The sequence below is a fragment of the Microcaecilia unicolor genome, chromosome 3 (assembly GCF_901765095.1).
Source record: "Microcaecilia unicolor chromosome 3, aMicUni1.1, whole genome shotgun sequence".
NCBI lineage: Eukaryota > Metazoa > Chordata > Amphibia > Gymnophiona > Siphonopidae > Microcaecilia > Microcaecilia unicolor.
In genome coordinates, this window is record NC_044033.1 from 110,998,107 (window position 1) to 111,025,238 (window position 27,132).

The 27,132-nt window shown below is 40.9% G+C and overlaps 1 protein-coding gene across 1 annotated transcript in view; it reads right to left on the reverse strand.

Moving 5' to 3' along the window:
• Positions 1–27,132, reverse strand: part of ABHD12 (abhydrolase domain containing 12) — a 324,548-nt gene that overhangs the window by 125,749 nt on the left and 171,667 nt on the right. Inside the window, 1 exon segment of the mRNA XM_030196277.1 lies at positions 7,627–7,732. Coding sequence (XP_030052137.1) covers positions 7,627–7,732 — 106 coding nt within the window.

Genomic DNA, 27,132 nt, shown 5'->3' on the forward strand with positions numbered 1-27,132 from the left:
TCATCCAAAACATTAATGACTATGTAGATGAAGTTCTGCGTCAATTATCAGATACCTCCTATCAACTGTTAGAAGACGATCCAACTGAAGAACTCAAAATTGAGGTTGACTCTTGGATTAATTTTGGTTTTACATCTGATTTCTTTCTTAAAAGGAATGAGATTTCCTTACGGTAGAACATCCAATTATGCCAATGATTTATTTAATTTTTTTTTTATTTTCAAAATTTAATAATTACAATATTCAATAAATCTTGAATAAAATACACAAAATATGCAACATCATCATAGGAAAACAATAATACAAAGAGAAATAGAAAAAACCTCTTATCGACCACAATTTAGGAATTGATCCAAGAAAAAGAAATTAAATTATAAGCTAATATAACAAAGCCTATTATTCTCTAATTGTTGAACCTAAGACTGCACCATGCTCTGTTGACTTAATCCAAGCTACTATACAGTGTTACATTCAGGATTAAATTTTCACAATTACACTCTCTTTGCTTAATAAAAAATCCTCTAACTGCTTAGGTTCAAAAAATTGGTATTGCTTTGTTTGATACAGTATCCTACAAACACAAGGAAATTTCAATTGAAAATTTGCTCCTAAAGCTAATACCCTAGGACACTGTAAAAGAAATAAGTTTCTTCTCTTTTGGGTTTCCCTGGATAAATCCGGGAAAACCCTTACTTTTGAACCTAAAAATAAAGAATTCAAATGTCTCAAGGACAGTCTGAGTACAGCATCTCTATCTAATTCTAATGCAAATGTCACTAACAAAGTAGTTCTTTGCGTGACAACCTCCAGAGATGATTCCAGGAACTCAGTCAACTTCATTACACCTTGAGGGTTTAAATTATCTGGGGTTTTCCCAGTAATTTGCAAATAGTATGCCCTTGTAATAGGTGGTAAAGAATTTTCAGGTAGTCCCAGGATTTCTACTAAATATTTCTTAACCATTTGTACTGGTGACACAAGTGGAGATTTAGGAAAGTTTATAATTCTTAGGTTAAGTCTCTTTGATTGATTCTCCAAATATTCCAAGCGTTTAGAGGCAAAATTCCTCTCTTTAATCAAAGACTGCTCCACGATTTCCATTTTTTCAAGTTTGCCAGAGAGGGTTTTTACCTCTGCTGCTTGGAGATCATTAATTTGTAATTGTTTCAATGTAGACCCAGCCAAAACCTTGATAGTTTCAGAATTCTTTACTATCATAGTTTGTAAAGCAGAGAGAGTTGTGGAATTTAAATCCCAAAGTGACTCTAATGTCACTACAGCAGGTCTTTCCAACTTCCCCTCAAAAACCAGTGGGGGTGCTTTAGCAACTTGTTCCAGGATACTCACAGTCACAGCAGGAGTAGAACTTTCCTCTGGAATATTCAAGGTTACAGTGTTTGTTCCTGCTTCGAGCAAGTTCCCTCCCTGAATGCTCCTTTCACCTGACAGGATTGAAGCAACAGGACTCGCCACAAAGCTCTCTCTTCCTGGTTGGGGTGGTGCTGTACGTGGGACAGGGCTCAAAGAAGCCCTGTCGACACTGTCTGTCGGCTCCGAGGGGCAGACTCCAGCAGCAGGAGTAGAGGTCATATCTGAGCCAGATGCAATTCCAAAGTGTTCCAGCGTTGGCTGTTGGAGCGGGGGTTTATCGCCTGGGGCAGAGGGAATCTCCCTGATTTTCCCTCGTCTCTTACCCATCTGAAACAGCAGGTAAGAGGCTCTTTCCAGAGTCAGCTTGAGCACTATTCAGAACGCGTCTGTCGGTGCAAGTCACACCGTCGCCATCTTGGATGATGCCAACGATTTATATGTTGCCTAAAGTGCAAAAATCATTGATAAGACCACCTGGAAGACCAATTGTAGCAGCTATCGGTTCACTACTAGAACCATTATCTCAGTTTGTTGATTTTTTTTTTAAGATCGTTCCCTCCTGTGTGTGGAGTCACATGTATGTGATGCCTCCCATGTTATTACATTATTGCATGAGTTTGACATCATCCTGGTGACTTTTGACACTGAAGGACTGAATACAAATATTCCTCAAGATGAAGCACTCGATATATTAACCAACATTTTAAACAGCTGTACTGAACACTTAAGAGTACCCACCTTCTTCATTATTCAATTAGCAACACTGCCATTAAAAGAGAACTTTTTCTGCTTTCAAGGGAAATACTACAAGCAGATAAAGGGGACAGCAATGGCAGCAACCATGGCTCCTGATATTGCAATCCTATACGTTGCCAACTTTGAGAAAATAGTTTTGGAGTTGCATCCTTTTGAAGAAAAGGTCAGCTTCTGGAAACAATATATTGATGACATTTTTATTTCAATCATTTTTATTGATGTTCCACTTTCCAACAAAACCATAACATTTCAATCTTAGCCACAGGATTATCGTATCATGTTAATACATGTAAGCAGAAATTGTGCAACTGAACCATCTAGATTTAGCATTTTTATCTCCCCCCTCCTTCCCCTGTATAACATTTGTATTGATGCCATTTTAATGTTTTTGGAACGCACGTATTGAGAGCACGATTCTGACTCACTAAAGATCATTGTTTTCCAATGTATTGCCCCCCTTTGGAGGGGTGGAGATCGATGGAAATTTTTATTGCAAAATGAACAGAAACGGATCGTCTGTTTAAAAAACTTGGAGCCAAGTGGACTGAATGCCCGCATAGAGTGGTGCCATTTCCTTAAAACCTGTTCTTGGAATGTATCACACTGTGTGAGTTCTTGTGCTAACCCAGGAGCAGTGATGCCCAGGGCAAGGGCTCGAGTTCTGTTCTAGGGGCAGCAGTCGGCAAGCCCAGTGCTTCACCTGCGATGACTGCCATTCCCCAGCAGTTGAGCACCATGGTGCAAGCAGCCGACAGGACTTGAATGATTCTGGGAGCTGGAAGAAGAAGTGAGGTACTGGAACAGGAGCGGACAGAGAAGCCCAAGAGACAGCAACGGTAGACAGAGGAAAGGATAGCTCAGGGTTCTGACAGGCAAAAAAGTAGGCAATGGAGACAAGGTCCAGGTTCAGGGTGCAGGCAGGTGGCAAACAAAAGATGGAGTCGGAGTCCAGGCTTAGGATTCAGGCAGGCAGCAAGCAGAAGACAGCGTCAAGGTTCAGGCAAACGGCAAGCAGAAGACAGCGGTCAAGGTTCAGGCATGCGGCAAGCAGAAGACAGCATCAACCAAAGGCAGATCAAAGGACCTGTAGATCAACTGAAGTTGTAGCTGAGGCGCTGAGAAAGGGACTGAGCAGGCCTAAAAACTGATAGCATCTGACGTCAGGGAGCGGAACCAAGAACCGCCCTAGCAAAAGGGAAGCCGTGGTTGTCAGGAGAGAAGGACAACTGTGTCAGTGAGAGAGTCGTGAACGATCCACGAGCACTGCGCCCTCCCTGACAAGGAGAGCTGCATGCCCCATTTCCGGTCCAACCCACAAGACCACTTCCGGTTCGGCGCACAGCACCAGGCACCCCGTACCCAGATCGGCACCTCAGTAAGGATCGCAACAGAATGTAATTGTATTTTAAGTACAGATAGCGTTGAAAAAGAATGGGATAGGATAGTGGTCCACTCCCAATTGGTGGAAAAAGTTTCCAGCATCTGATGTCAATACATATAAGAAGCAGTCATTTTATTCAGCACTGTTTGAAGCCCTTGCAATGGTCAGCTGTTTTGAAATATGGAGCACTTTTTGAGTAAGGACATTTACTTTGAAGTTATGGCATACTGTCTGTTCTATTTTTGAGATTGTGTTTTCTTTCTTTTAGTATAGTCCACATGTCCTGAAGCAGCTCCGGACATCATTGGCTGTGGGCTTGGATTTGGTTCATTTCTGGAACTGAAAGAAGAGGGCTGTGCTTAAACTATTAAGTATTTATTTTGATTGCACAAATATTTACAGACACAAATAGGTGGGTTTTTTTCTGCCTATGATAAAACAGTATTTTTCGTCATATTCCTTTATTCATATTGAAATGTGAAGTTATATGTTGTGCTGAATGCTATTTTTTGAGGAATCCATTTTGCAATTTTGATATAGTAGATACATTTTAGATTTTCCTCCCCTATTGAGTTTTGGATATAATGAAGTATTTCTCTCAGAAAAGTACAGCTGTAATGTATCTTAGGTCCCTGTAACCATATCTCAAAAGGCCATACAGCAAATATAGCTGTAAGTTGAAAAAAATATATTTAAAAATTATAACAAGTAGACTTTAGGTGGAAACATGTTTTAGACTAACTCTCCAATTTTAGCTTAAATAAAAAATAAGATAGTAATCAGAAACAGTCAGTTATAACAGGTAACATGATCGATATCAAAACGGAACAAACATGATTTTTAGTAGGAAGAGTAAGAAGAATAAATCTACCAATATTTAGGAGAGGCCTGGAAGAAGAGCTGTGCTGTACTGCTATATTTATTTTTTCTTCTGCCATATGGATTAAGGACCTGGGTAAAATTGTCATTTTTCTTACCTTCTATGTTGTTAATGCTTTAGAACCCATATTCTATTAACAGATCCCTTAAAGTTAGGCACCAAATTGAATGCAAGTTATAGAATACCAGCACGAAAATGCATGAGTATTACAGTTGTGCATATAAGTGCTAACTGCGCATTAAGCAATATTCTGTAACATACACACACAGCTCCCTTAGTGCATAAACGTAAGGAGGTACTCAGAGAGAGAGAAGCAGGAGAGAGGCTGACTTCATACATTTCAAATTCTTGCTGACCTCCTTCCAGTCTGCTCTTTTACTTGCCAAACAGGACTATTACATCCAGTTGACAAATTATCTTGGCTCAAACCCTCGACGTCTCTTTGCACACTAAACTCTTTCCTCAAAGTGCCTTCACCTCCAACCCCCCTCCCCTTCACTTTCCCCCCAGACTCTGGCTGAGTACTTTCATGATAAGGTTCACAAGATTAAACTTGAATTCTCAACTAGGTCACCTCCACCTCTCCTTCCCTTAGTCCATTCTCTCAACCCTCCAACACCTGCCTCCTTTTCTTCCTTTTCTGAAATCACTGAAGAGGAAACTACACATCTTCTTTCCTCCTCAAAACTAACTACCTGTTCCTCTGATCCTATTCCCACCCATCTACTTAACACTATCTCCCCTACTGTTATCCCTTTTATCTGTCATATCCTCAATCTTCCACTTTCCACTGCGACTGTTCCTGATGCTTTCAAACATGCCGTAGTCACACCACTCCATTAAAAAAACCTTCATTGGTCTCTCCTGTCCTTCTTACTATCGCCCCATCTCCCTCCTCCCTTTCCTTTCCAAGATACTTGAACGTGCTGTTCACCGCCGTTGCCTTGTCTTTCTTTCATCTCAAGCTATTCTTGATCCACTTCAATCTGGCTTTCGCCCTTTAATTCAACTGAAACATCGCTTGCTAAAGTCTCCAATGATCTGTTCCTGGCCAGATCCAAAGGTCTCTACTCTATCCTCATCCTTCTCGATCTACCTGCTGCTTTTGACACTTATCACAGCCTAGTCCTTGATACGCTGTCCTCACTTGGATTTCAGGACTCTGTTCTTTCCTGGTTTTCTTCTTATCTCTCCCAGCGTATCTTTAGTGTATACGCTAGTGGATCCTCTTCTACTTCTATCTCACTGTCAGTTGGTGTACCTCAGGGATCTGTCCTGGGACCTCTTCTTTTCTCCATCTATACTTCTTCCCTTGGTACTCTGATCTCATCCCATGGTTTTCAGTATCATCTTTACGCTGATGACTCCCAGATCTACCTTCTCCATACCAGAAATCTCAGCCGAAATCCAGGCCAAAGTATCAGCCTGCCTGTCTGACATTGCTGCCTGGATGTCTCGGCGCCATCTGAAACTAAACATGACCAAGACTGAGCTTATCTTTCCCCCTAAACCAACCTCTCCTCCTCCCCCATTCTCTATTTCTGTGGATAACACTCTCATCCTCCCTGTCTCATCAACTCGTAATCTTGGGGTCATCTTCGACTCCTCCCTCTCCTTCTCTGCACATATTCAGCAGACTGCTAAAACCTGTCGTTTCTTTCTCTATAATATCACCAAAATTCGCCCTTTCCTTTCTGAGCACACTACCAGAACCCTCATCCACACTCTTATCACCTCTTGCTTAGACTATTGCAACTTGCTTCTCACAGGACTCCCACTTAGCCATCTCTCTCCTCTTCAATCTGTTCAAAATTCTGCTGCACTACTATTATTCCGCCAGTGTCATTATGTTCATATTAGCCCTCTCAAGTCATTTCACTGGCTTCCTATCCGTTTCCGCATACAGTTCAAACTCCTCCTACTGACCTATGTGCATTCACCCTGCAGCTCCTCAGTACCTTTCCACTCTCATCTCTCCCTACATTCCTCCCCGGGAACTCCGTTCACTGGGTAAATCTCTATTATCTGCACCCTTCTCCTCCACTGCTTCCAGACTCCGTTCCTTTTATCTTGCTGCACCATATGCCTGGAATAGACTTCCTGAGCCGGTACGTCAAGCTCCATCTCTGGCCGTCTTCAAATCTAAGCTAAAAGCCCACCTTTTTGATGCTGCTTTTAACTCCTAAGCCTTATTCACTTGTTCAGAACCCTTATTTTATCATCCTCACTTTAATATTCCCTTATCTCTTGTTTGTCCTGTTTGTCTGTCCTAATTAGATTGTATGCTCTGTCGAGCAGGGGCTGTCTCTTCATGTTCAAGTGTACAGCGTTGCGTACGTCTAGTAGCGCTATAGAAATGATAAGTAGTAGTAGAGGCATAGGCGGGGCTGACATTTATGCTCTTAAAGCCAAATTCTATAAATGGCACCGATAAAATTTGGCGCTTAAGATGAGCACTCTTTATAGAACAGTGTTGTGTGCCGAATTCGGCACGCAACATTTGGGCACAAGGATTTACGCCAGCTGAAACATGGTGTAAATTCTGACGTGCAAATTGGGTGCAGATCCCCACTATTCTGAAACACTGTGTGCATATTTTGTGAACACCCCTGACCTGTCCATGCCCCCCCCTCCATTGGCCATGCCCTCTTATGAGTTAAGTTAGACACCCATTGTTATAGCATGGCACATAATTATGATATGGATGCCAATGTAAGTGACAAGTGCTTGTTAGCTCCAATAATTAAATCATTGGAGCCCATTAATTATTTTGGGCACCAATCTGGGATCCACACCCAAATTTGGGTGACTTTTATAGAATCTGGGCTTAGTATACATTTTATTGTGAGTTGAATAGATAACTGTCGCATTTAGGCGCACACATTTACACCTGCAACTGACACACGCAAGTGCTCTTATAAAATAGGCTCACAGCCCATGTTATTTGGTTGCCTAAATTGCAGCACCCTGTTATAGAATGGCCCTGTACATGTATGTATATGTGTGTGTGTGTGTGTATATATATATATATATATATATATATATATATATATGATAGATGTTTGTTCTTTTACCTCTTGGTTTATTATCTTTGTCTGGGATAAGTAGCACTTTAATAAGGGGTACCAGCGGAATGCATAACATGATTTCACAGGAAGAATAAGTCATGATCCTTGTACATGATACAAGACCTTTGATTCATAAATTATATGGTAATATTGGCATAAAATTTGCTTACCACACTCCTATAGTTACATCTTCTTCTGGCTGTAAGTAAAAATTACAGGTATGATTTAAACCTTGGTCCTGTGGTCTCTTCAAGTCAATGAAATATGGTACCCTCACTGTAAGGAGAGAAACACATACAGAACTTCAGTTGAAAATGAAACTCTTGCAGCTGTTTTATAACTCTTTAGGCCATTATGTGTTGTAGAGGAATTCCTGCTCAATAGAAACTTTTCAGAAATACATAAGGATAGGAGGGAGCTTCACATTAGGGGCAACACTGATACTCTGATATAAAATCAAATATCTACTACATTCAATAGGAGAGGGATGCAAAAATGAAAGATAAGCTTCATCACGTTTAGTGCTATAAAGAATCAACCCATCATAATTCAAAGTTTTCCTTAAATTATGTTTCATAATTCATGATCTTAAGAATATAATAAGAGGTGCCACACTTAGACCAAAAGGTCCTAGCCTAGCATCCTTTCCCAGCCACACGTACCTGGCAAGAACCTAAACTGTAGCTCCATTCTTTGTTTCTCACCCTCAAGGGCTAAGCAGTGGCTCTCTCAAGTTTACAGTTTATGGACTTTCCCTAGGGACTTGACCGATCCCTGCTTTCCTTATTGTCCACCAAACCAATCCAGAACCAGTGTGTTATGTTCAATCAGCAGATGGAAACAGAGAACATCTTTTATGCCCTGCCCCTATAAAGGGTACTGTGCAGCCTAGCACACCACTGTTCTGTCTCATACAAATGGTGAGAGATACACTGAACAAATCTGAAGGGGCTGCCTTTGGGTCCAGCCGGAGAGTTGGTACCCCAGTAGAACGTGACAGAGAAGAAAAAGTCAGGATGCTGCTAGGGTTCTCTACAGGCTTGGGGGACATCTGGCAGAGTTCAGGTCTCTCTCCCTAACAATTCTGCCTGGTGCCTGCTTTAGGTATTTTGCCTTCCATCTTGCCCCTTCCCTCTGCTAATAAAAGACCTGAAGAGGGAGGCTTGATTCCTTGGGCTTTGGAGAAGCAAGGGAGAAGCTCCTGAATGCAGCCCCTCATCAGCAGCTTCTTTTGCACTGCTAGCAGTACCAGGGGGAAGGGAGAGAAGGCTACAGATTGCACAAGCTAGAGCTGTACAGAATATTTGTTTTCAAACTAATTCAGTCCCAAACAGCACACCAAATACATTATTCATACTCAGATAAAAAAAAAAAGAGCTCGAAAGCAAATATGCACAATAAATGTGCTATAAAAACTCCATACAAGATTCTCTTGTGTCTATACTGGGCTGCTATGAACCTTCCTTTAGTTTCTCATTTCTGATTCAACTTTTGTGTTGCAAAACAAACGTTCATATATCATATTATCAGTTCTTGTATAAATCTGGCTATTTAAGCAGTTTAATTCAAAATCTTATTTAAAGAAAGCAAACAAAATCCTCTATTTACAGTACTAGACAAAGATCTGAACAAAGCTGTATCACGTGCAAGGCATTGATTTCTTGCTGCATAGGTCATTGAAAAACTTCACAACCTCCTATTTAAATAAGCATTTAAAGCACAAACATATTGACACACATAAAAGCATGCTGCTGAAACATGAGATGTCATTGGTTTGAAGTGCAAATAAGAATTTGGAAAGTCAACTAAACTTAAGCAAATTTATATCAAAGAAAAAGCAATGCGACATAACCCAAGGGGTGCAAGAGGCGATTAGAGAAATGAATCACTTTTGGAGCCCTTTTTAAAAACTGGTGTACACCCATATGGTAAGGGTGTGTGGTCTGGGTATATTTTGGGAGGGACTAGGGAAGGGTCAAAATATGGACATCTAACTCCAATCACAGAAGGGGAAGGGATGTCCATGTCTAAAAAGATGGTGTTTAGACCTGGTACTTGGCATGTTCAGGTTACAAAAAGGTGCTGACTGAGCAGCTGTCCACCCAAGGGATTAATGCATGACACCTCCTTAATCCCCCAGTGGTTGCTGTCCCCCTGCCTCTCTCCTAAATGTGAAACCAGCAAGGGATACCAGGTTCTAAGACAGCTTCAGATACTTTAGAGTTCTGAGGATTAGCCTAAGGATTAGTGCACTTCAGCTCTTTTTTTTTTTTTTAAATTGTGAGCCCTCCATAGACAGAAAAATACCTGCTGTACCTGAATATATACTACTACTACTTAACATTTCTAGAGCGCTACTAGGGTTACGCAGCGCTGTACAATTTAACAAAGACAGACAGTCCCTGCTCAAAGAGCTTACAATCTAATAGACAAGTGAACGGTCGGTCCGATAGGGGCAGTCAAATTGGGGCAGTCTGGATTCACTGAACGGTAAGGGTTAGGTAAGACAATTGTAATCCCGAAGGCTATTGAAGTAGTGTATATTCAGGAACAGTGGGTATTTCCTGTTCCTAGAGGGCTCACAATAAAAAATAAAAATCAAACAGCTGAAGTAGGATTTGAATCTGGATCCTTTGATTCTTAACCCATTGCTCTAACCATTAGGCTACCCCCTCTGCTCTGCATGGACACTTGTGTGGCCATTTTATTTATTTAAACATTTCTATGCTCACGATAAAACATACACAATAAAATCATACACAGTAATCATTTCTTAAATTGAACAAATAAAAATTAAAAAATCATCCCCAAGCTTTCACAAAAGGGTATGTTTAACAATTTACAAAATTGCATCATAGAAATTCCACAATCTCAGAGTTCCAGGTAAGGTATTCCAAACATATGGACTAGCAACAGAAAAAGCTGTCTTCCCAGTACAGGCATTTTCTACAGAATGCAAATCTCTTGTAGCCAACAATATCACATTCTCAGACCGCAACGATATCATGGGGTAGAGTCTGAGTACAAAACCTAATGAATCAAACATGTAATCTTATATGGCACTCGAAACTGAATAGGTAACCAATGTAACATGTTCAAATTGAGAACTTCCACTCAACAATCATGCATTTTATAAGATGGGTGTTCCTTTGCAGCCACACAGGCGTCCATGTCCCTTGTTTTCCTCTACTTTTAAAATGGATGTTCATGCTGGACGTATTGAGTATATAGCTGTCCATGTCACATGTATTTTAGATTAGGCTATATTCTGTTCTAAAATACACGTGAGATGAATATCTATTTGTGACATATTGACTTGGGCATGCATATTCTCCGTTGGACTTTCTTTCTAAAATGCCACTCTGTGCGTCTTCCTGGTTCACAATAATTTTCTTCAGTTCTTCTGAATTGTCAGCAAAGAAAAATCATCATCATGGGTCTCTCCCAAACAACCTCCTCAAAGATTGAAGCAACAAATTCATTTAGTTTTTCTGCTATGGCTTTTCCTCTCCAAAAGCCTCTATTATTTCTTGGTTATCTAATAATCTAATTAACTCCATTCACAGACCCAAATGTACTTGAATGTTTTATTTTTATAATAAACATTTTTGTGTCTATTTATTTTATTTATTTTTGCTGCATTTGTAGCCCACATTTTCCCACCTCTTTGCAAGCTCAATGTGGCTTACATTATGCCACATCTATGGTAATCGTTTCAAATTTTCATTACATCCAATTTATCAGTACTTACACTTTTTCCTAGTTTCATTGTTTTGGCTTTAACAGTACACTTCACCATTCAACCATGCTGGCACTTGGTCTTCCTTCAACCTTTTTTAATGATTGCAAAACATTAGGCTTCCAAGACAGTATTTTTAAGCAGTGATCAATTTCATGCTAAAATGTTAAGTTTTGCAACCACTGCTTTGTAAGCCATCTCCACCCCCCTATCTGCCTCACTTTATCATAGTCTCCATTTGGTAAAGTTAAATGGTACTGTACAACTGTAATGGTTTCCCTTAATATCCCCCAATGTTTAAGTCAAATTCAATTGTGTTACGGTCACTATTGCCAAACATCCCTACCACTGTTACCCTTTGCCCCGGGTCCTGTGTTTACATGTGGACTAAATCTAAAGTAGTTCCTGTCATCAATTCCAGGACTAGCACCTCCATGAATCAGGTCATATATGTATCTAGAAAAATCCCCATCCTAGCATGTCCTGATGTTAATCAACGCTATGGTATCTGAAGTCTTCCATCAGAAAAGCTAACAATTAGCAATGCAATAGTAATTTTGCTCAGCATTTCACTGTGTCTTCATCTTGGCCAGCTAGAAAGCAAGTACACTGTTATACTCTTCCGCATGAAATTTCTATCCTTAATGTTTTTAATTCATTTTATTGCCTTTTGATCAATGCAGCAAGGTAATGTACAACATTCAATTACAATAAATGAAACCTGCCCATGTCAGGCATGGTTACAATCACAGGGAGCAAAAACAAGTAGTATAAGAATAGGTACAATAAAAGAAATGGTTCATGCTAAGCAGAGCCTATGCAAGGGCACCCTAGGTAAACTGTTAGCCTTACCCCCGGCCCCCCAGCTCCCAAGAAGAAATTAGATCTTACCTGGTAATTTCTTTCCATTAGTCCTTCCCACTATTTCAGAACAAGTGAGATAGTTCTGTCCATCAACCAGCAGGTAGAGATAGAGAACAACAACCTTGAATAGCCTAACACTAACCAGATGAGCAAACATGTGGGGACCTCTCATCTCTGGACATCTTGCAGAGAACAAGAGATATAGCACAGCATAAAACAGACCAATCGGTATAGGAGCATGTATTTTATTTATTCATTGAGAATTTACTATACCGCCTAAAGTGGCAGGCAGAGCAAGGCGGTTCACAGGCTAAAGCATAAAATAGAAAAACTACAATCAATATTTAATGAACCAAGGGGTATTTGCTGGTGGGCAGGTGGTGACTGGTGATTTAAATGTTCATTTAGATGAGTTATATAATCAGGAAGTGGAAGATTTTATATGTTTTTTTAATGCATTAATTTGAGGATTATCACATTTCAAGCAACACATCAATTAGGACATCAGCTTTATTTTACAGCTTGGGGAATAGATGATTACATATATTTGAGGTTGGAAGATAAGAGCTGAAACCTGATAGTTTGGTCAGAATATTTTTTATCAGAGTTTGTGATTTATTGGCAGGAATCCTCTGTTAAAAAGAAGGTAGGAAGATATTTAGAATGTGAGATAAGAGGAAGGATTGAATCTGAGGTTTTCTGGTTGCTGATAAGTCAGAAATTGGAGAAAATGGGCCATTTTATCCTGATTGAACAGTGGAATGATAATGTGGTATTGGATAAGTTGGTTTCCAAAAGGAAAAAGAGGATTAAAGAGGGAAGGTGTTCACCTTAGTATGATTTAGCATTGGTAAATATGAAATAATCATATAGAAAGCTGGAGAGACTGAGGAGAAAGACTCAGTCTGGATGGCAGAGAGAGAAAATTAATGTTTATAAGTTTCAGGTTAAGCAGGCTAAATAGAAATATTACTCTAGCAAGATAAGGGTAAACCGGATTAAAAAAAAAAACTATATCAGTAAACGTTTTCTGATGAAATCTGAGGATTTAGTGAAGAGTTTGGTAACTGTTCCAGCTACTGAAGCATTAGTTTTTTATTTTAGGAAAATAGTGGAAGATGTTAGATTGAAAATTGAGGGTAATGTTTTCAATCAAAATAGGTATGGTCAAATTGTTTATAGTATGGATATCACTAAACAAATGAAAAGGGAATGTGCTGTTGATAGATATTTGTTTGAGTTTCTACCTATTACTGAGATGGATTTTAGGAAAGCCTTATTAAAATATGCTGGATCTCAATGCTCTCTAGATGTTTGCCCAACTGGGTTTGCAGTGAGTTAAGGAATCATTAGAAAATGGTGAGTTTATTTATTTATTTGCTACATTTGTACCCCACATTTTCCCACCTATTTGCAGGCTCAATGTGGCTTACATTATATTGCAAGAGATATAGTTATGAACAGAGTAAGAGGTTTGTTCTAAATTAACATATTACTATGTAAGAATTAAGGAAGATATGTCTGTGGAATAATTTATATAACATAATGAAAAAGAACAAAAAAATATGATAATATGGCTAATATAATCAGTTTAGAGGGATTAGTAGGTGGTTGGTTTAGATATAGAATAATCAAGTTAAAAGCTGCAACGTGCAGATGTTTGGCGCATTCCTCCACCTCTTGCATGAGTGGTCATTCCTGGGTATACATTAGTTGGCAGAGAAGGAATGAAGGTCCTCGGTTTCTCCAGGAAGGTGAAATGAAGCTGCCATGCAAAAATTTAACATTGCCCCAAGAAGGTGTTTTTTTGCCCTGTGTCTATAGGGTTTAGGAGGAGGAGGAGTGCTTGGAACGGTAGTCTTTGACTCTGCTATACCAGATTGGTGGGTGGAAGAACAGGTGTTGCGATTGCTCTATCTTCCAGGAAGCAGGTGTACCAGAGAGTAAGGCTTTGATAAGCATTTGTGGGTTCACAAGCAGCTTGTGGACAGGAAGAGCAATACCATCTTTGGGAACATCACAGAATGTCGGCCACCCCATGTAGGAATTTCAGAAATGTAGTTTCTTTCTGGTGAGGAGGCAGCCTCTGGCTGTTGAGATGAATCGGAGGCAATGGCCATGGCTTTTCTTTCAGGCTTAAAAAAGGACCATGGAAATCTAATTCACTACCCAAGCTCTATGGCACGGGAATGACGTTTAAAATGAAAGCGACTGTTTCCTGGTGCAGAGATGGAGGAATATCATCTCATAAAATCTGGACTATTTCCATCACTGCAGTGGTGAATCTGTTGGAGTTGTGAGCAGGGTGCGGTACACTGTCCACAGTACTACTACTTAACATTTTTTTTTCTTTTTCTAAAGCTGGATCTGTGGACTGGATAGCAGCAGGAAGGCTGGATCTGCGGACTGCTTCCCCTTACATAATGACTACCACTTTCACCCTCAAACGCAGCCGGCCCAGAAGAGAACCAGAAGGGAAGGGTATTAACTACTTTTCATATGCAGACGATATTACAATCTTCTCTATTTTTGATAAGAATGATGTTAACTTGTTTATTAAACATGGTATTGCATTAGTGGAGAGTTGGTCAAATTGACTGCGTCTGAAATTAAATCAAGATAAAACAAAATTTGTAGTTATAACTGCACCCTATATGGATATCTCTGATTTTCAATTGAAATTAGTCGGTATTTCCATGAAATTAGAGGCAGAACTGAAAATCTTGGGTACTACTGTGGCCAGATAGCTTTCTTTGGATAAGCAATCTCGAATGGTGGTTGAAAGAGTATTTGGTGTTTTAAAGAAATTAAGACAAATTCATTATTGTTTTAAAAGGGATAATTTTAGACTATTGGTACAATCCTTGGTTTTATCACAAATTGATTACAGGAATGCATTGCAGTACTATAAACCTACACAAGTATTACGTTCTGAAAATACACAATGCTTGACTGTTCCATCTTTTAAGTGCTTGTGTTCTTCTGTTGTAGCAAAGACAGCATTGTCTTATGCTGGCCCAAGTGGGTGGAATGACTACCACTAAGATTACGTCTGCTGCAGAAGTTTGACATTGTTAAGAACTAGCTTAAGGCGCTTTTATTTGCACAAGCATATTTAGGGTTTTAATTCAGTGTCTCTGTATTTTATGAAGACAAAAGAGTTATATGCAGATTATGTTTGTATGTGATTTTATTTGAGTATTTATTTATTTATTTAGATTTTGCTCACACCTTTTTCAGTAGTAGTTCAAGGTGAGTTACACTCAGGTACTCTGGATATTTCTCTGTCCCAGGAGGGCTCACAATCTAAGTTTGTACCTGAGGCAAAGGAGGGTTAAGTGACTTGCCCAAGATCACAAGGAGCAGCAGTGAGATTTGAACCGGCCACCTCTGGATTGCAAGACCGGTGCTCTAACCACTAGGCCACTCCTATTGTGTTTGTTTTGTTTGTAACCCACCTAGTTAATGGGCGGGCATCGGCGCTCTGAAAAAAAAAAGTGAATCCTCTTACCTATGCCACATACCAAAAGGAAGGGGACGGTCCGGGGGGGGGGGGGGGGGGGGGGGGGGGGGGGGAAGCCTCAACAACCCGGACCTCCTCTCCACATCAGGCTCTGATAGAGTGATTCATCTTGCGAACTCCCATCCAAAATACAGAGAGGAAAATTTGAAGTTGTTTTATGAGCTGATGACTAGAATATTGTGCTGTTTACAATGCTGTTATGCAATGTTAAAGAAAAAAGTTAATAAAAACATTAAAAAAAAAAAAAAAATACCGAGAGGAGCCCGGCTGTCCTCCAGGAGGGGGAAACCCTGGAGGACTTGGGCCTAGATGTCACTCTATCTCCTCTGGTGCTCAATCCACCGCTCCACCCTGAAGGGCGCCAAAGCCAGAGAGGACCCCTTGAGACCGAAGTGGTTACTACGGGTACCTTATTCGAAGGCACTGGAAAAGCGCAACCTGAGAGGACGCAAAGGCCAGCAGGCCTGAGCATTGAATGGAAGCAAGTAAGATCAGCTCCTGGGATGGTGTCATTGGAGAATGTTTGGATAGTTCTCCAACAGTTGGCGGTTACCGTTGAAAAATCTACAAAGGAACTTTCCTCCCTAGTGATCTTTGGCTGTTATTAAAAAGGAATTCACTACTCAAAAAACAAAGCTCGATCAGGATGTGAAAAAGCTGCAAGATTTATCTTCAGAGTTAATAAAAGACAAAACTATAATATCTAGAACGATTAATCAAGTTGAAAATTATAATCGGAGATTAAATTTACGCATTTTAAATTTTCCAAGAGAACATGGAATATCACCGTTAGATGCCTTTAAAAAAATATTTGAAGTTTTACAATATTCCTCAGAACTATTACCTCCTGTAAACAAAATCTACTATATAAGAAATAAATCTTCTGATATACCTACAAATAATGAGGCGCAAACAGCATTAAATGTATCTACTACTACTTAACATTTCTAGAGCGCTACTAGGGTTAAGCAGCGCTGTACAAAATACACAAAGAAGGACGGTCCCTGCTCAAAGGAGCTTACAATCTAAAGAACGAAATGTCAAGTTGGGGCAGTCAAGATTTCCTGGGTAGAGGTGTAGAGGTTAGGTGCCGAAGGCGACATTGAAGAGGTGGGCTTTAAGCAGGGATTTGAAGATGGGCAGGGAGGGGGCCTGGTGTATGGGCTCGGGGAGTTTGTTCCATGCGTGGGGTGAGGTGAGACAGAAAGGGCGGAGCCTGGAGCTGGCGGTGGTGGAGAAGGGTACTGAAAGGAGGGATTTGTCTTGAGAGCGGAGGTTACGGGTAGGAACGTAAGGGGAGATGAGGGTTGAGAGGTAAGGAGGGGCTGCAGATCGAGTACATTTGTAGGTTAGTAGCAGAAGCTTGAATTGAATGCGGTACCTGATCGGAAGCCAATGAAGTGACTTGAGGAGAGGGGTGATATGAGTGTATTGGTTCAGGCGGAAGATAAGACGTGCAGCAGAGTTCTGAACGGACTGAAGAGGGGATAGGTGGCTAAGTGGGAGACCAGTGAGGAGTAGGTTACAGTAGTCAAGGCGAGAGGTAACGAGAGAGTGGATGAGAGTTCGGGTGGTGTGCTCAGAGAGGAAAGGGCGGATGCCTTTAAAAAATATTTGGTTGAAGTTTTACAATATTCCTCAGAACTATTACCTCCTGTAAACAAAATCTACTATATAAGAAATAAATCTTCTGATATACCTACACATAATGAGGCGCAAACAGCATTAAATTTATCTGACCTGCTTGAAGCTACTTTATCAGAACAATCAGAAAGAATGACTTTAGTGGTTCAATTTGTTTTTCAGCAGGATGTGGATGCTGTTTAAAAAGTATATTTTCGTAAAATGAATGAACCATTCTGTGGTAAACCTGTACGTATTTTCCAAGATGTCACAAAACAAGACACAGGATATTAGAAAGTTGTTTTTTGAGTATGAGAAAAGAGACCCAAGATTTGGGAGCCTCCTTCTTCTTGAATTATCCTAGTAAATGTACTATCAAACATGAAGGTTTAAAATATATTTTCTTTCAGCCAGAGTAGTTAAGAGTTTTTCTTGATTCTAGGAAGACATAATTCCTAATGGTTATTAACCAACTGATTAAGCTAAAGAATTGAAGGATGGAAAATGCATGTTAAGCCTCTTCTTTCTAAATGTTATACTTCTTTTTCTTCTTTTTAGTTTTAATCCCATTATTCTTATGTATGCCCCCTCTCTATAGCTTTTTTTGTGATATAAAAAAGACAATTATTTGTAATTCTTTATTAATGTACTTAGGTGGATGATGTAATCCCAAATATTTTTTCCTGTCTGTTTTTCTGAAACAAGAATCTCTTGTAATGTAAAACTTTGAAATTATAAATAAAAAAAATAAAATGTAGCTGTTAAGTCAATCCTTTCTAAAACTAGATATGAGAGAGCGACCCTGCTTTATGATGAACTGCACTGGTTGCCGGTAGAGGCTAGGGGAATTTTTAAGTAGTGTACCCTGGTTTTTCTATTATTGTATGGAGCAGCACCAGAATACTTGTATAGATGGGTTGTGTTTTCTAATTTTGGGAAGCAGAGATTGGGCAGAAACTATTTGATTTACCCTTCTCCTAGAGGGGTTAGATAGAAGGTGGTTCATAAAGCCACCTTACCTTATTTGACAGCAAAATAGTGGAATTCTATTCAAGCTTGAATTCATTCTATCCCTTGCTAAAGGATGCTTCATAAGGCTTTATAAACATTTTTTTTTAATATGTAACAGATAAATTTTGAAGGGTAGATGTATTGGGGTTTTTATTGTAATTTTTAATTGATTGTAATTCCTGGTTTGTCCCAGTTTTTTTTTCTACTTTGTAAATTGCACTGAACTCCTTTGGGTATATTGTGATGCACAAGAAATAAAGTTAAGTTAAAATAATGCATTTACACAGCACAGAAAACCTAAAAGAAAAAAAGACAAAAATATTATATTAAGTGTTGTAGGATATACTCCAGAATCCTAACCATACCAAATTGCTCAATAGGCCTCTTTAAAGAGCCAGGTCTTAACTGCTATTTTAAAATGTTTTTAAAAAACAGTTCACTGCAAATAGAGCGTGGTAACAAATTCCAGAGAGCTGGTGCTGCAAAATAAACTGTGGATCTGTAGGATCATACGATGGTCATTTAATCATCTTAATAAATGTGGGAGTGAATATGGAATAGTTAGGGAAGCTAAGTATGATGGTGCTCCTGCTCTGAACACTTTAAAGGCACAAATTTAATAGCCTGACTTAGGAGCATGGCCCTAAAATAGTAGATGGCAGCAGATAAAGACTTGTACAGTCCATCCAGTCTGATCAATCAGATAAACTCATAGCATAACGGTATAAGGGAGCATTTCTTGGTGGGTCATATTTGGTCTCGTTGGATAGATGAAGTACTGTTAAGATTCAATAGTAGTGGAGGAGTGGAGGAGTGGCCTAGTGGTTAGGGTGGTGGACTTTGGTCCTGGGGAACTGAGGAACTGAGTTCAATTCCCACTTCAGGCACAGGCAGCTCCTTGTGATTCTGGGCAAGTCACTTAACCCTCCATTGCCCCATGTAAGCCGCATTGAGCCTGCCATGAGTGGGAAAGTGCGGGGTACAAATGTAACAAAAAAAAAAAAATCCTATGCCTATAACTTTATTTAATCTCACTTATATTTTCAAACATGTTGGCTTGTGCAGCACATGGATGTACACAGAGGAAGTATTGGTTTCATCGGTTAGAGTACTAATTTAAATCATTGTGTCATTTGGAGGGGCAGGCTGCAGGGCCCCCCCCCTCCCTGTATTCGTGCAAAGATGCTTTCACCTAGTAAAGGGCCACCAAAACAGACATGAAAGGAGGAGTTTAATTTTACTTCCATTTAATTTCAGTATATTCCATCTTTATGACACCAGCCTTCCCAGAGGCAGATTACCGCAACAGTTAAGATGAACAGTTAAGATCAAGAACCAGGATATTCTCACTGAAATTTTGCCATCTGTATTGTATAGAACAGCATATAATAATTTTTAAGCTGTCTTAGTGATGTTCAATTTTTATTTCATGATATTTATATCTAGATATAGGAAGCTTTCAAATAAGTTATAAAGTTGTCAAATAAGTTAAAAAGAAAAAAAAAATTGTTTTCCACCTTTTAAGGCACTACTTATCCAACTGGAACAGCTTTAGACTTTTTACATATAGATGACAAATTTATTTTTAATAATCTTTTGCTATTGTTTTAGCATTTGCTATTGTTTTGGGTGAACTAAAGTCCATATAATGGACTAGATAGGAATAACCCATCTCCTGTTTTCCTCAACCTCCTTGTCCAACATCTCCCCTTGCTTCCCTGGCCCCCTCCCCTCTGGGTCTCCCTTGCTTCCCCCACCCTGAAATCTCACTCTTGCTTCCCTTGATGACCCCTCTTGTCTTGACCATCTTGCTCTGCCCCTCCCCCCAACCACACAGTATATTTTATTTCCAGCATGTCCCCTTTTTAAATTTATTTTAAGGGCTGAAAAAAGTGAGTGTGTGTGTGCCTCCCCCTCTCTTCCTCTTTTATAGGCTGAAAAAAAAGGCTGTGTCTGTGTGTGTCACTACTTAGTCCCCTACCACTCTCTCCCCTTTATTTTATTTTTGTAATTTATGGACTGGAAAAAAAAAAAGAAAAGAGAGAGAGTTTTTGTGTGTGTTGCTCTCTCCAGTCCACCCACTCCCCTTTTTTTATTTTATAGGCTGCAAAACAAGGCTGTGACTATGTGTGTGCCTCCCCACCCCTTTCCTTTTTAATTTTTTATTTTATAGGTTGGAGAGGTGTGTGTGTGTGTGTGTCTCTCCTCTCCCCCCTCCCCTCCATTTTCCTGCAGCTCGGGCTAAGAAGACTGCCCATGATCTATTGCATTGTTAACCCCCCTCCCCTGTTTTCATGCTGCACGGTACGCAAGACCTAAGAAGCCTGTCTATCGATCACTTTCTTTCTTTTACCCCTCCTCCCCCCCCCCCCCCCCCCCCCCCCCGGCCCTGAGATATTTTAGAAGCCGAAACAGCCAGTGCCGCGGAGGTGGAACACTTCCTATTCCATCCCCGGCCCACAACACACAGTCAGCCAGCACAAAGAGCATACAGTGGAACGGTCCCTTACCCCATCACAGCCAGCCCAGGAGTCAGAGAAGAGCAGCTCACTGAGTCTGATGTGGAACACCGAACAGCTGAGCTGAAGTCTGCAGCATACCTGGGTAGCAGGCCATGCCTGAGAGAGGCCCCACCCCCACAGTACTGCAAGTTGAAGGAAAAGTGGAGAGAGAGAGAGATTGTTGTCCAGACCATCCAGCTCCTTTGTGGTAATGTTGCTGTGCAAGTGGGCTCAGGCAGGCAGTGGGCTGCTCACCTCTTCAGTTAGCAGCAGTCTGTTGTGGGTGCAGGCAGCGACAACGACGACTGGTGCATTTATTTCCTGACCATGTGCAAGTGGGAAGACAGAAGCATGCGCATAGGCACCGTTTAAAAAAAATCCATTTGGGGGAGCAACTGCTCCCCCTGCGCCCCACCTAGCTAAGCCACTGACTGCGGCCTGGGGGTTTCCAGCCCTTCTGTGGGCTTCTAGCCTTTCTGGGTGTATCTCTCTGACCTGTAGGCTTTCAGCTTTTCTGTGTATATTATTCTCTGTGGGCTTCTAGCCTTTCTGTTATCCCTGGTGCAGTGGCTCTGCTCCCTGTCTGAGGTTGGTTAGCGGCTGATGCTGCAGCCATTTCTCTCCTTTCTATCTGTTAGCTACTGTAGCTCCAGTCTAACCCTTCCTCTGGCAAGCATATCTGTCATTCCCATTCCCTTGAGCTTAGCTTGTATGTAGCTCCTGTGTCCTCTTTCCTGCCAAGCTAAGCTTCCATGGACACCCTGCCTGCCTAGTGTTTGGGTGAACCCGGATCCAGTCAAGCTGTGCCAGTTTCCTAAATCCTGTGGGAGAAGCCTGTATTGAGTATCCTGTATCCTGCTTCTCAAGCCTGAACCCTGCTGTAGGACGTTGTTCCTGGATTCCTTGTTGCTTTCCTCTTCAGCTCCAGCCCAGCCACTCCAGTCCTGTCTACTTCCGCCCGTCTTAGGGTTGCCTGTCTCCTGTTGGGTGGTTTTGCCTGCTGCTGCCACCTCCGTGACAGCGGCCCAAGGGCTCACATTTCCCCGAGAGACCTGACATTTCTCAAGATCACTGTGTTGTCTTCTCCTGTCAAAACCAGTGAGAAGCAGAAATGAAGGCAGTAAAACTAAAACTGGAAACCCCCTAGATCTAAGAATGAGAGTAAGAATAAAGAAAGTGCTGTAAATGAACAAACAGAAATACAGTAGGTGTACATATGGTACTGCATAATTCATTGTGCCCAAGAATCTTACCATGGTTCCATTTTTGCAAAAGCACGGCCTCAGATCAAAAATGGATCCTTGGCAGGAAAAGCAGGCTCTCGGGTCAGCTCCAAAAATTTCTGCAAAAGCATAGTCTCAAATAAAAAATGGTTCCCTGGCTGGAAAGCAGCTGAAAACATCTTTAGTGTTCACTTTCTTAAGCAGTTCCGTTCTGCAAACGTTTCTGCTTTATGAACAAAACAATGTTTTTCCTCTTTCTACTGGCCAAAAATTGTTGACATACTGTAAAACTAAAAGTCTCAGCTTATAAGTTTTTTTACGGTTCCCTCAACGCACAAGTGGGGTCTCAGGTCCAAAATTATAGTTCCCTTGCATAGAATCATGGTCTAAAAAATCACGGCCTAAAAATAAAATAAGATAAAAATACATGAAAGCATGGTCTCAAATCAAAAAAATGGTTCCTTTGCTGCAAAAGCAGGGCCCCAGATCCAAAAATTCATGCGTAGAAGCATGGGCTAAAATCACAAAGAGGAAGAGAAGCCATACAAACTCGTTTGAGGGGAGCATGAAGAATGATCTCAGATCAAAAACATGGCTTCCATGCGGAAAATAGGAAGAGAAGATGCATGCTTCTTAATAGCAACGTGATGTTGTCACTGGTGGGGGTCTGTCAGATATGCCGGCAAGTTGGATTAGTGACACTCTACTGTACAGAGCATTTCCACTCAAAGTAAAAATACAACACACACATACGAAAGAGAGAGAACATAAGAACAGAGGAATGTAAGCTGTATGGAGTGGAAGACCTAGTAACAGGGGTTGGAGGGCGGGGGGAGTAACCTGAATGTTTTAATCATTCCCATAATAAATATAAATCCCAGGGACAGTCTTATGTGTTTGTGTACAGCACTGTGAATGTCTAGTAGCACAAGGATAAGAAATAGTGATAGTAGCAGCAGGTTCAACAGACTGGACAGGCTATGTTGATCTTTATCTGCAATTATTTGTGTTACTATGTTTACCACACTGAAACCATCCCTCCCCCCTTACACTGACTCATGCTTCCTTAAACTCAGGAAAACAGTAATGTGGCACCTCAGGCTGCTTCCTCTTCTGTGGAATTTGGAGTGAAACGTCATGCTTTAAACCACTGAGAACACCATATAGTGCTGTACAAGTCAGTACATGACACACTGGCTCTGAAATGCACATAACGAGAATGATACCTGAAGCACAACACTGCTGTTATACGTTCTGAGTATAAGAAAGCCGAGATCAGCAAAGTGTGTGTGTGTGGGGGGGGGGGGGGGGGGGGGGGTGCCGGCAAATTCCACTTATACCTAGTATATTAGTCTCCAGTAGGAATTCTGTGCAGGAGGAATTCCATGGAAAGGGCCAGATTTTGCAGCTGTCTCACTACATCACAGAGGACCAGGGGTGCTATGTTCCTAGGAATACTCCAGGGACAGAATATGCAGGGATATTTAATCCCTTTATTGAAATTAGCCACTTCAACCCAGAAGTGAAGTCTTCCTCTGGACGTGTAAAAGGGGATGTAGCAGTGGGGTAGCCATGGGGGGGGGGGGGGGGGGTCCTTAGGAGCCTAGGTTCCCCAATTTGGGTTCAGGGTCCCCCAAAGTCTGCTGGATTGGCTGGCGGGGGTCCACAAGTCCCACCAGCAACAGCTTCCTGCGGTGATATTCGCCATCACGCTGCCTGTCCTGCTTCCTTCTCACTCATGTGCATGCTCGGTTTTAATGAAATTGAGCATGCACAACCTTAGCACATGCTCAATTTCATTAAAATCGAGCGTGCACACTGAGGCAGGAAAGCAGGGCAGGCAGCGCAGCACAAAGTGTCACCAGAGGAAGGCTTCTGCTGGAGGGGCTTGGGGATCCCCGCCAGTCCAGGTATGTGGGGTTGTAGTGGGGGCGGAGAGCACCAGGGAGGCAGGGCAAAATGTGCCTCCCTACTTTGGGCTCCGGCCCCCTCCAAAAATCAAGGTCTGGTTACGCCTACACAGTTTATCCCTCATTAAAGCTCTGTTTAAACTGCGAGGAAGAATTTGCAGAACACAAAGGTTTAGATCTCTACAGGCTACATGAGGGAGACTGGAGAAAGAGAGAGTCAGAAAAAGTGCAGTTTGGTTTAAATCTATTCTTTTTTAAACTTGAACTTTATTTAGAACACCTTTATGATTACAAAAACAGAAGTCCCTCTCCTATTAAAACCACCCCTCCCCCACAAAGTACTGTGGAAGATATATACCAGAAATATAATTTACCATGATACCAGAAAAGATTAGTAACCCAAATAAAATTCTTTATGCTTCTCTCTGTAAGAACCCAAACATTTACAATGAAAGAGCTAAACCATTCCCTATAAAAATAAAATATCCATTAAAAAAGCAGCATTCATCTGATACTATAACACAAAAGGTTCCCATCTCTTCTTAAATGCAGCTAATTGGTCATGATGTGTAGCAGTTAACATAATTTGGGCTTAATCTGGTCCAGAGATGAAAGAACCATAGTAGTCCAAAGACATGCCACTTCTCTGTGTGCTATTACTATACATACAACCAAGACTTTGAACTGAGAGTCAGATACTTCAGGAGGATGTCATTGCAGAGTGGCCTAGTGGTTAGGGTGGTGGACTTTGGTCCTGGGGAACTGAGTTGGATTCCCACTTCAGGCACAGGCAGCTCCTTGTGACTCTGGGCAAGTCACTTAACCCTCCATTGCCCAGGTACAAATAAGTACCTGTATACAATATGTAAGCCGCATTGAGCCTGCAATGCCTGGGAAAGCGCGGGGTACAAATGTAACAAAAATAAATAAAATTAATAAAAACAGTTTGGGGTATTTTGGAAACTGGGTACTTAAAATTTCTGAATAAGTTTGAGTACACATTGACCAAAAGGTTTCGAACCATGGGGAATTCCTACCAAACATGACATTAAGTACCTCTGTTCTGACACCCCGTCCAGCAAAAAGCAGGTGAATCAGAAGAAAACAATGAAAAATGAATTGGATATAGGTACCATCTGTAAAGCATGTTAAGCTCCTGCTCAATCAAATTTGCTGAATTAGAGATCTTAAACATGTTCTTGTGTATAGAGATACAGACTCTGTCCGATAATGGAGTGAATAGGTCACGCCCCCATTTGATCATATATAACTCTTTCACCTGAGAGCGACCCCTTATAGTAACATACATAGTAACATAGTAGATGACGACAGAAAAAGACCTGCATGGTCCATCCAGTCTGCCCAACAAGATAAACTCATATGTGCTACTTTTTGTGTATACCTTATCTTGATTTGTACCTGTCCTTTTCAGGGCACAGACCATGTAAGTCTGCCCAGCACTATCCCTGCCTCCCAACCACCAGCCCCGTTTCCCACCACCGGTTCTGGCACAGACCATACAAGTCTGCCCAGCACTATCCCCGCCTCCCTCCACCGGCTCTGCCACCCAATCTCGGCTAAGCTCCTTAGGATCCATTCCTTCTGAACAAGATGATAAATTTTTGTTTGGATCTATAAAAGTGTTGGTCTCTATCATTAAATTTCGAAAACTGTAAGCTTCACATCTTTTATGCCCATAGGGATTCAAGTTTCCCCCTTCTACAATCACTAGTTCAGGTACTTCTGATGGGCAGAGATGGCCTTTCAAATTCTTGCCACAGTTATAGGCAAATCTGACTTTCAAAGCCAGCAAAATCTAGCGACGTAGTTAAAATGTGCCAATTTTTGGAAAGTTTCTTCTGAAAAATTCCACCCATCACGGTTTCCTCTATAGGAGTAAGTTTGAAATGCAGCCACTCCCTCAATAGTGGGGAAGTTAATAAGTAACACACTTGTAAATAAATATAAAAATCGGTATCAGGAAGCGCATATACATATTTGAGTTACTGGAAGGCTTTCAATATTCCCCCTTCATAGAAATCTACATTATGAATCCTTTTCCAAGTACACAAAAGGGAGGCATCCCATTGCGGTGCATACATCAGAAGTATAGATAGAGGGGCCACATATGATACCCATTTATCTCCTAACAATCTCTTCCTCATTATAAAATGACTCAGATAAAGGTGAAACTCCGCCTATTTGCAGCTTGGTATGTTTAGATTCCCAAACCAAATTTCCCCACTGATTAGGAGGTAATAAGTATCTTTGTATATGCACCCAAATGTTTGGGGCAAGATCGCCCCAGTCCACCAGAAGTTTTAATTGTGCAACTAAGTAATAAAGGAAGAGATCAGTAACTTTCAATCCCCTTTCACTTCTTTTGCTTGTTAAAACCCATTTAGATACTCTAGGGAGGTCGCCTTTTTCCAAATATAATCAACTTTTTTTTCTGGAGGGTCCTCAACCATATCTTGGTACACCTATTGGCAGAGTCTGACAGAGATATAAACATTTTGACAGCAACATCATTTCACAGATTGCAACCCAGACTAGCCAAGAGTGATGAAATCTGTACCAACGATCCAGTGCAGAAGTAAGCTCTGGAAGCAGCCTACCATAATTAAGTTTGTAAATACAAGATAAATCAACTGAAATTTTCCCCCCAATATTGAATATGGTTATTTGCCCAACAAAAAGCAGATCACATTTAAGGCCCACTACTGTATTAAAGTCCAAATTTATATTGAGTAGTTCAGATTTGAATGTATTCATTTTAAAACTTAAAAGGGTGCCATCCCCTGGAGTTCTTGGAGAATATATGGTAAAGAAGATCTGGGGTCCCCCACTGTCCATAAAATATCATCTGCAAATAATGATATTTTAAATTCTTAATTTGCTGTACTAATTCCCCTTGTAAGCTGATGATTGCAATTGTTGCTGCTAAGGGCTCTATAAGCAGGGCAAAAAGCAGTGACGACTGACACCGCTGCCCGGTGCCCTTATGTAGCCCAAATGCACTGGAGTAACCTCCATCTACTCAAATTTTACTGTAGCAAAGGAATATAGGATTGAAATCCATCTCCTAAAATTAGAGCCCAGCCTAAAATGAGGCAAGGTTTGTAACAAAGCCCCACTAGACCCTATCAAATGCTTTTTTAGCACCAACAGTAAGGAGTGCCACTGGAACATTTTTGCAAACCATAATAAATCAAGGGCACATTTCACGTCATCCCCTGTGGTTCTTCCCAGTATAAAACCTGCTTGATCTTCCCCTACTAG